The following is a 9,614-nucleotide window of genomic DNA, read 5'->3' on the forward strand; positions in this document are numbered from 1 at the left end:
AGCCCCAGCAGGCCCACCTGCTTGGCTCGGCAGAGCGCGCCCCGCCTGTACATGTAATCCTCCGAGTTCATGATGAACATCATCTTGTGGGTGTTGAGCTTGAAGCGGCAGTCCACGTTGCAGGCACTTTCCACCCCGATCAGCCTCTTCCAGGAGCTCTTCACTTCGCTGCGCAGCGCTCTCACCTGCTTGCACTGCCACTTGCGAAACTTTTTCAGGTTTCTAGAACAAAACAAGGATCACGGAGCACGTGTCACTCTCAGCTCTCCATTCTCTCACGCCAGCAGAGCTGACAGCACGAGTATGACATTTCTATTTCCACCTTTAGCGTTCAGACTTCCTGCAGCATCTTGCTCCATACGCTGACAAATATTTAGTGAAATGGGAACAAATTAAACCCCAAATCCCTCCCAGAAGGGCCTGCCTCCACACTGCCACTCTGCTGCACACACAGTTTCACGACCAAACCTCGATGCAGTGCTCCTAAGTTTGTTTTCAGCACCCCTTTGGACCTCGAACCTGCACGCATGTCCCTGGAGCTGCCGGTGTGGCACATCACCTCAAACTGCGGCCATGTCCGCAGGGAGGAAGCAGCGGCAGCTGCGGCAGGGGTGACGCGGGCGAGGGAGCGCGCTCACCTTTGCAGGAAGACCGGTTTCAGTAAGAAGCCATCGTTCTGGTTGTTCGGAGCTCCCTCCACCCCAACGTACTGCTCCATGTAGTTAGCCAGGTGCTACGCAAGAGACAACCATTCCAAGTCAGGTTCGCTCTCACTGACACAAACATCTCTGCAAAGAACTAGATTATTGCCACGGCGCTTTGCAGGAAGCTGATTTATGTTGAAACTCTTTTGCTAACACACCCATTTCTGTCTGCGACCACAGCCCTGCATCTTCCCACCTCCCAGGTGAGCTCCTCCTCCTGGCAGTCTCACAGTTTGGAACAAGAAAGTGGGAAAGGTTTTAGACATCTGCTTTGATTGTGGTACAGCAGACTGCAAGGTCACCGTGATGTTACCTGCACCTCCACCGGATCTTCTGTCTGGGTTTCTTCCGTATCCAGCAGCTCAATGGTCATGATGACCTGCCCCTTCCGCTGAAGAAACATTACCTGTAAGGGAGTCACAGGCACGAGGCATTGGCCACGCGGGTTCACAAAGAAATGCCGAATATTCACTACAAATCATCTGGACAGCAAACAGGAGCCAGGAGAGGCGTCAGCAGCAGGGCTCGCCAGGGAGCCAGCGCGCCGGTTCACCGCCCGCGCTCTGGCCTGGCTGCCCCTCTCCACACTGCTCTCTCTCACCATTGTGGCCGTGGAGATTCCAACCCCATTTCTCGCAGGGAAGGGCCACGGTCCCTTTATGAAGCTCGTACCTTGAAGCAGTTCTCATCCGCCATGCAGCGCTCAGCCTTCCACTGGTAGCTGGTCTCCTTCGCTGCCCGCACACACCTCGAGGATAAGTTACCTCCAGCAGCACCTCGCTTCCTTTCGTTCAGGTAGAGCTCAACAACCTTCAGGCAGATGTCGTCGCTCACTAGATGGTGAAGCTTCATTAAAAAAGGGGGAATTCAGTTAAAAAAGGGGGAATTTGGTCAGTCAGTAAGTCTGGGCCAAGAGTTAACTCCAGAGCGTTCGGAAAGGAACACCAAACTTGGCACAGCATCCCAGCTCAGGGGCGCAGCAAAGCTTTAATGCCAGAGCCGTCACCCCTTTCACTCCTTCATTACTTTGCAATAAAAGGAGCAGAGCAGCAAGGGGCTGATGTGCTTCAAGTGTAACAAACCTACAATTTGAAGACAGATTTCAGTAAAGAAGGACTGGACCTTTTTTTTTGCCTTAGATGTATTTTGGGAATAGCAGAATTTTGAAAAGACTGGAATTCAAAGATTTTGGAAAAGGCCAGTAAGAGTGAACTCCCTCAGGTGGTCCCTGTGAAGCTGAACCATCTCCCTGCACCGTTACAGTGGTTCCCCTCTAACTGTCACTCTTCCGTGAATTTGCTTTAGGCTCAGTGAGCCCCCGCAGCACCACACGGCTGTGAGAACCTGATCTGACAACAAAAGGGAGACGTGCAGCCCCCCAACACACAGCACAGCCACCACATCAGTTACCTGGCGGACAATGTTCTGCACCAGTTTGTCCATGGTGAAGCCGATGTAGGCGTGGATGGTGAACATCTCCCGCAGCGTGTCCTCATACTGCGTCGGGTCAATGTTCCCGTCCAGCAGGCTCCGCACCATGTCCAGGAAGGCGGGGTAGTACTCCTCCAGCTCCACCTCACCTGCGGGGAGAAGGGCCATCACTTACTGCCTGTAAGAGGCAGAGTGACATCCAGAGAGACAAGGGACAGCACTGCTCAAGAACCATGACACTGAGTACCGAGCCCACGTGCGCAGGCAGACGGTTCTGCGCGAGGAGCGCTGACAGGCTGCGACACCCCCGTGACTGCCTGGTGTAATCACCTATTTCATTGTGGAGCCATTTCTGTTTGAAATCCAAGTAACTGAGTAATACAGTGAGACACCTGAGAACTCCCGAAGCAGCGGGTTTGCGTGAAGTCTCTGAACTACGCCTGGAAGCCCTCAGAAGATGAGCTACGAACTAGCTATCGTTGGAGTTAGCTGCCTCCTCAAGATCCCAGGCACAGCCGAGCTCTGCGCCTCTCCATTCCCTGCGGACTCGCCTGCTGCTCTCAGCTGCTCAGATATACACACCCAGCGCACAAAGAGGGGACTGTGTCCCCGATTATTCTTACTTGGTTGCTTCAGTCTTAGCTCCATGGCTGGATCATTGGTTTTCTCTTTTCTTCCCTCACAAAGGAGTTTCTCCCTCTCTTTTTCAGTCCGATATTCCAGAAGCTGCTTCTGAGCTTGACGATAAATCTTTAGGAGCCTTGAGCACAGAGTCTGGTGAAGGCGGAGGAAGAAATACCAATTGTTATTGACAAAGAACAGACTGTAAACGTCATCCAGAGTGTTGTGGGGCTCAGCAGCTGTAACGTCGCAGAAGGTGGCTTTTGCCTCCAAAGGGCTGCTTGGAGGCCCAGGCACATGTTTTTTCCGTAGCTCAGGAGTATCCAGGTTCTGCCCCTGATGGTTTTCTCTGTCCTCATCTGTTGATTCTTCAGAGATACTGTGCTCAGGGGGCTGGGAGAAAAACAGCTCAGGGATGAAGTGATGCACTATCTGCCGGATGGTTGCTTGATCCTCCTTTTGGATCGTCGGCTGCCTTTTGACATAATAGCTGATAAGAGACGCTGCATCCTCCAAAATCTGCTTATCTTCGTAGATAAAGATAAGGTGAGGCTCGTTTGTGGAAGAACTCCTCCCCTCTGAATGCTGCTCCTGATGCTGTAATCAAGAGACAAACAGATAAAGATCCTTCCAACCCCTGGAAGAGCCATTCCTGCCAGAAGAATTCAGCCAGTGTTAACGCTATGCTTGGGACAGGCGTTCTCGACGGAGAACTCTTCAGAGCGCTACCACTTCAACGAGGTCGCAGGGGCTACGTAACCATCTAGACACTACTGCAGGTGAAGGACATACAGGATGGGGAGTTTACCAGCACACGCACCTCGTCGTAGACACTCTCGATTTCATTCAGCAAGCTCTTGGAGCGCAAAGCTTTGGTGTCATTTTGTTTGAAGTTGACAGCCTGGTGGTCCAGGGACTTCAAGTAGGCTTTCTCATACTGCTCCCGCCAAATTTTATTGAAGCCCTGCTGGGCCTCCCGCCATTCCTCCTCTTTCGCTTTCAATCTGCACAAAAGTATAATCTACGTCAGTTCAAAGTGACAATCGCAGAAACACGCACAAAGGGGTTTAATGTAGCCAACTCTGACGCACCAAAACCTTTTCAGGATTCTTGGAAGCCGTAAATAAATACCAAAAAGCACCTCCCCACTGCTGAAGAGGAGCTACCCTTTGAAACAACATCTACAGAAAACAGTTGTTCAAAAATGCTTTAAAATTCCTTTATCGGTTTCTTAAAGAACCCAGATGGACACGGGACAACGGGAGTTACCTCTTCAGAACAACAGGAACTGCAGTAACCGGGTTCTTCTTAAGGCTTTCAATGATCTCGGGCGCTTTATCACCGTAGATGCGGTAGATAGCCCTGCGCTGGATCACTTCTGATGTCCCTCCCAAGCAATCATCCAGTCGAAACTTCTCCTGATCTTCTGGAGTCAGTCGAGACAGTTTTTTCTGCACGCTCTCCAGCACACGTATCGTGGCTAAATTGGTCTCCAAGACAACATCCAACTGTGAAGAGGCCACAAAGGACACGCTGTAGGAACAGGCACAGCAGGAAAATGGCGAGAAGCAGCGCCAGGCTTGTGGCGCGCGTTCCAGCCCCACAGGGTGGAGCTAAGCTCCACCATCAAGGATTCTTACTGGAAAATACACCTCCGCCAGTTCTCCCAAAGGTACCATGCTTTTTAGAACTGGACTCACGCCTAGAAAGAACTGTTAGACTCCAAGCAAGTGGAAAACCCCAAACTGTAGCTCAAACAAACAAACACTTATAGAACTTTCAGTAATAGGCCACCAGTTAAGCCCGTCAAAATCCTCACAGCGAGAAGCTTTGCTCTCTGGGGAGGCAGACAGGAAGCTGAGTACCTCAAACCGCTCATCTTCACAGCGGTGCAACTGCTCCTCGTAAGGAGTCTTCTTGGAGCTGACAAAAGTGGAGTCCTCAGACCAGGACGGAAATGAAACCCAGGTATCGTTTAACACCTGCAGCAGAGCAAAGACACAACGTTGAACCGAGCCTTAAGAGCCCAGAGCTGTTCTCATGGGGTCTGGTACTTCTCTGCTTTATTTTTGCACGGTTCTTCCCTGAGGTTCTGCTGGAAGCTTCAGACCTAGTTCACAAGTCACTGTTGTGCCAGGGCCCTACTCAGACACCTCGAAAGCACCTTCCCACCATCTCCCACCCCACAGAGGTCACTGCAGTCATCAGCAACTGCGGCTAACGGAGACAGAGCGGCCAAACCCGCGAGAGGTGGGAGGCCCTGTGCTGCAGACGTCCGTTCTCAGGGAGAACACGGCCTAGGACACTGGCTCACAGCGCTCCTGCAGGAGACAAACCCCTTCTAAAGGCCATACTGCTCCACCAGGAGAAAACCCAGGCTATTTAATACTCTTTTCTGTCTACAGGAATAAATCTGTTCGTGCACACAGACTCAAAACACATTAAAGATGCGATCAGAGGTGGGTTTAGATAGAACGAGTAAAACACACTGGACATTCTCCATGAAGGGTGAATAACGGATGCAGGATGGAAGCTGGCTAATCCGCGTGGCAGAGGGTGTGCACAGGCCAAAGCTGAAGCACGAACGGCCCCACCCCTCGTTCTGTAAGTGCAACGTGTTAGACGGATCCCGAAGTACCTCCTTGCAAATGGCTGTTCGTCCGCTGCACTTTGGCTGCTGGTAGGTTTTCGGGAGCGCCCGGTAACTCGACCCTATGCGTTTGCAGGAAGCATAATCGATTTCCCGACTCATTCCATCCCCAGACCGGTCGCTCAGTGGAGAAGCAAATGAAAGCTCTTTCACACCAAGAAAGGACTTGAACTGTGCAAAGAGTTCTGGGAATTTCCTTCAAAAACACAAGTAAGTGTGTTTTGTTAGTTCACTTTGACTGTTTTAGGGGGTTTTAACGTGAGGGAGAAAATCCAAACAAGCAGCACTGCAGTGAGAAACCTTTCGGCACCGTTTTACCTCTGTTAACGCTCTCTCTGAATTACTTTAGGGGTGTTTTTTTTCCTGACTTAAGGCAGGAAAAGAATTTCCCCTCACAGCTTCACAAATACTGCCCTTATCCCTCTCCCACGTGGCTCTCCCGCTGCCGCTGGAAGCCAGACAGCACTGGAGGCTCACATCAGAGCTTGAGCCACTTATCCTTCCCACAGCTCTGTTCTGAGATCTCACATTTACCACTTTCTGAGATTAGGAGCGGGAGCAGAGACCACGTTCCAGAATTGAGGAGATTTTCTACTCCCAGTGGTTTAGTAGAACATCGGGTTCACAGTGGCTACCAAAAAGCACCAGAGTGAGACTCCAAAGTAAGACACAGCAGCGATAGTAACCAGTAACTTACCCTAGAAACGGTGTAACTAGCTGGAGCAACTCCGAGCCAGAGACCAACTCCTGGTTGAAGAGAGCAATGCAACGGAGAAAATTTTCATACACTTCCTGACTCTTGAGCACCCTGCGCACCTAAAGCACAGTTGGGAGAGAAATGATCAGATCGCTTGAACACCACTTCTCTTCAGGCCAGGTTCTGAGGAGTCTGAGCCATGGGCACGGTGACAAACCTCTGTCTACGCTGCAACCTAAAACAAGAACATGCACTAAAACGCCCAATTTGAAACAACAATCTAGTAACTACAGACGGTGCCATGAGGAAACGTCGCTGCAAAAGCAGCAAACCTGTCTGCAAGAGACAAGCATTCAGGAAAAGGTCCAGTACCCCCTTATGCTCGTCTCCCAAACCCACCTGCTTCCTCGGTTCTTGGCCTGTCTTTCTCTGCCACTCAAGAAATCAGGCAGGTGCTAAGTGCCGACACACAGATCGTACAGAAAACCAACCAATTAATAACCACACGAACGGCTGAAAGCGAGTCCGCGGGATGCGAGACCAGGCCGAACACTGACCTTGTCAAAGAAGGAAAACTCCTGCAGTGTTCCGTATTTTCCCACTGTCGCTACTGACAGATCTTTGGTTCCTCGCAGTTTCATTTTCTTCTGTTAAGAGAAGGAGCAGTTACTCACGAGAGGGGGCGATTCAATGCTGTCCGATGCCATCGCGGTTTTACTCGCTAGAAGGTACCTTTGCTGGGCCAGAGACAGGACGCAGCAGCAGGGGTCTGGACCGCTTCTTGCTGTGTTCCAGGTTCTTCTCATGCTCGGTTTTCTGGACACTGCTCACTTCACATGGCCCATTTCCTGTGAACTGAAGCCAATAAATAATGATTTCAATGGTCTCTTCTCGACTGGCGCAAATAACGAATCCGGTAAGTCTGACCAGGCACCGGGGCGTTCGTAAGTCCCCTGTTCTGTGAAATTCCAAACACTGACCGGGAGCAAAGTTCATCTACTGGCTCTGTGTTTTCCCATAATGTTTTGCATTCTAAAGCTTCTTTATTTATTCCACATATGAGCGCTCAGTGTTCTGCCTCATTCTAAGCACACACGTACCAAAGACCTTTTAGCCTCCGGGAGGAACTGTCCGAACTCGGAGAGCAGATCCTCCTGTCCCCGGAAGAGGTTGGCTACTTCAGTGAACACCTCTTCCTCTGACATGCCCCGAAAGGGCCGGCCCTTAGTGTTCAGCTGTTCTTTCTGAAAAGACAACGCAGATGTGAATAAAGTCAGAAACACACCCCACCACGCAGGAAAGCTCATCAACTCAACCAAAACCTCAGGCTACACAAACGTGAAATAACTGTCAGGTAGCCTGAGGTTCTTCCAGTGCGCCCTTTCCCAGAGAGCATCACTAAACCGAAGGTTAGTACAGACAGAGTAAGATACAACCCTTCACACCTCAGAGCCTGCAAAGTTCTATGGTTTTCACACCTTTGTCGTTTCATGTGAATACCCACGGGGCAGTAGCTGGACAAAGGCTGGTGCCTGGAGCTGTGTGATCTCCTCAGACAACCACCCCGCAGACAGCTCTGGGGCGAGCCCACGGTCGCTCACCTGGTAGGTGTGGAGAATTTCTAAGAAGGATCTGTAAATTTCTGGGTGGTCGAGGAAACGCGTTTTGATCTTGTTCACGTAACTGATGGCATTATTGAACTCCACAGAATCAGACTCCAGAGGAATCTGGGATTTATCGTCTTTGTACGGCAGCTGTTGCCTAAACTCCTCGGAACAGTCGCTGTGGTTGTGTGAATTCTCCTGGGAGTAATGCAGCAGGAGCCCGCTGCCAGGGAGAGCGCTGGGGACCGGCTCTGAGGGCACCTAGTGGCACGAGACACACGAGACAGTGACTCCACAGAAACAGAGCTGCAACTTCAACAGCCTGGCACCAGGGTTTTCCAGCTGCTTGGCTAAAAAAGATTTACCATGTGAAGAGCAGCGAAAAAAGATTTAATTAGCCAATAAACTTCCCTACCTAGTTTATTAATACCATCAGTTAAAAAAATCCTGTGAGTCGTATCTGGCTCAGAACCATCTGACTCACGAACCATCTGACTCATCACCGCTTCTGTCACCGCTCTGAACACCGCAGCCGCCAGAACCACTGTTTTATTTCTGAGGAACTGTCAGTTTTAAGAAACAAATTAAAACATAAGGCTGTTGAAGATGCAAAATTATCACAGACTTTGAAAACCACACAAAAACTTCAGCAACACAATATACGTAAATCTGCGTAGCCTCAGCTGTGCCAGACGCGTGTAGCAACACCTGTAACAGGATTTATTTCAAGACTATAAGCTCTAGAACCCACCTGACTAGTCAGAGGGGACTGTACACTTAACTTCCCGTTCTTTGGAATCTCTATCCTGTAGCCCAGAGGGAGGAAAGCGTTGAATCCGACAATGAGGTCGGGATGCTCGTGAAAAAGCTGTGAAACACGTCGGATTACTCCAGGTGTGTCAATGCTAAAATGGAGGAGAGTTTGTTACTTGGGTCCAGATCAGAAACACAAGTTAAGCCTGAAAAATTACAGAGGTTTGTGAAGCAACTGGCTTCTCATCTGGCAATTTTTTAATGAGCAGGTTTGGAAACCTCTGGCCTAGAAATCAGCCCAAGCAGAGAACACAGGCGAGTGTTATCCACTGAGAGGAGACACAGGTGGCCCAGACTGGGCGAGACAGCCACCACCTCCAGGGTGAGAGGTCACAGAGAGGCTCTGCACTCCAGCTGCTCCCCTCATTTTCCAGATGTGCATTTCAGAACAGGAAGTAAAACCGGATTTGCCTTCTCTGTGGATTTCACCTCTGGGGTGGACAGAGACTCTCCACCTCCAGGGTCCAGTGACTGCACTACTGCGGCCAGGCCGCAGGGTAGCCCGTGTCCGCAGAGGTGGGAGGATGGTGTGAAGGCTGGGGGACCCTGCAAAGGCTGAGGAGCTCCGCAGAGCAGCCCTGGGGCACAGGGCTTGGCTTTACCTCTGGCTCTTGAACTCCTTCATGATCTCCAGGAAGCCGTTGTAGGTGGCGGGGTCACTGCCAAAGCGGATCTTCACCTGGTCCAGGTAGGAAAGCGCATCCTCCACCTGCGGGGCGAGAACGTGGGTGAGGCCCAGAAAGGGGGAACAGGAACAGGCCCTGGGCCACCCCACGGCGCTGAGGGAGGCGGGAACAGGCTCCGGGGGGGAGCCCCACAACACCGGGGAAGGGGGAGCAGCCCGGGAAGGGGCACAGGGTACCGGATGGGGAGGCCTGAGGAAGGCAGGTAGGAAAGCGCATCCTCCACCTGCGGGGCGAGAACGTGGGTGAGGCCCAGAAAGGGGGAACAGGAACAGGCCCTGGGCCACCCCACGGCGCTGAGGGAGGCGGGAACAGGCTCCGGGGGGGAGCCCCACAACACCGGGGAAGGGGGAGCAGCCCGGGAAGGGGCACAGGGTACCGGATGGGGAGGCCTGAGGAAGGCAGGCCCCG

The 9,614-nt window shown here is 51.6% G+C and overlaps 1 protein-coding gene across 1 annotated transcript in view; it reads right to left on the minus strand.

Moving 5' to 3' along the window:
• The window catches only part of SIN3B (SIN3 transcription regulator family member B), a gene marked incomplete at its 5' end in the record, with an annotated part of 10,254 nt that extends 825 nt beyond the window's left edge, over positions 1-9,429 (minus strand). The window contains 18 exons of the mRNA XM_010140326.1: positions 18-222; positions 639-733; positions 1,018-1,110; positions 1,377-1,550; positions 2,115-2,284; positions 2,759-3,353; positions 3,577-3,760; positions 4,026-4,264; positions 4,622-4,738; positions 5,395-5,602; positions 6,104-6,222; positions 6,661-6,750; positions 6,836-6,958; positions 7,204-7,347; positions 7,705-7,968; positions 8,459-8,612; positions 9,123-9,299; positions 9,383-9,429. Of these exons, the coding sequence (XP_010138628.1) occupies positions 18-222; positions 639-733; positions 1,018-1,110; positions 1,377-1,550; positions 2,115-2,284; positions 2,759-3,353; positions 3,577-3,760; positions 4,026-4,264; positions 4,622-4,738; positions 5,395-5,602; positions 6,104-6,222; positions 6,661-6,750; positions 6,836-6,958; positions 7,204-7,347; positions 7,705-7,968; positions 8,459-8,612; positions 9,123-9,299; positions 9,383-9,429 (3,198 nt within the window). The remainder of the gene's footprint in view (positions 1-17; positions 223-638; positions 734-1,017; positions 1,111-1,376; positions 1,551-2,114; positions 2,285-2,758; positions 3,354-3,576; positions 3,761-4,025; positions 4,265-4,621; positions 4,739-5,394; positions 5,603-6,103; positions 6,223-6,660; positions 6,751-6,835; positions 6,959-7,203; positions 7,348-7,704; positions 7,969-8,458; positions 8,613-9,122; positions 9,300-9,382) is intronic.
• Positions 9,430-9,614: the final 185 nt, after the last annotated feature.

Source organism: Buceros rhinoceros, unplaced genomic scaffold (assembly GCF_000710305.1).
Source record: "Buceros rhinoceros silvestris isolate BGI_N320 unplaced genomic scaffold, ASM71030v1 scaffold21527, whole genome shotgun sequence".
NCBI classification, from domain to species: domain Eukaryota; kingdom Metazoa; phylum Chordata; class Aves; order Bucerotiformes; family Bucerotidae; genus Buceros; species Buceros rhinoceros.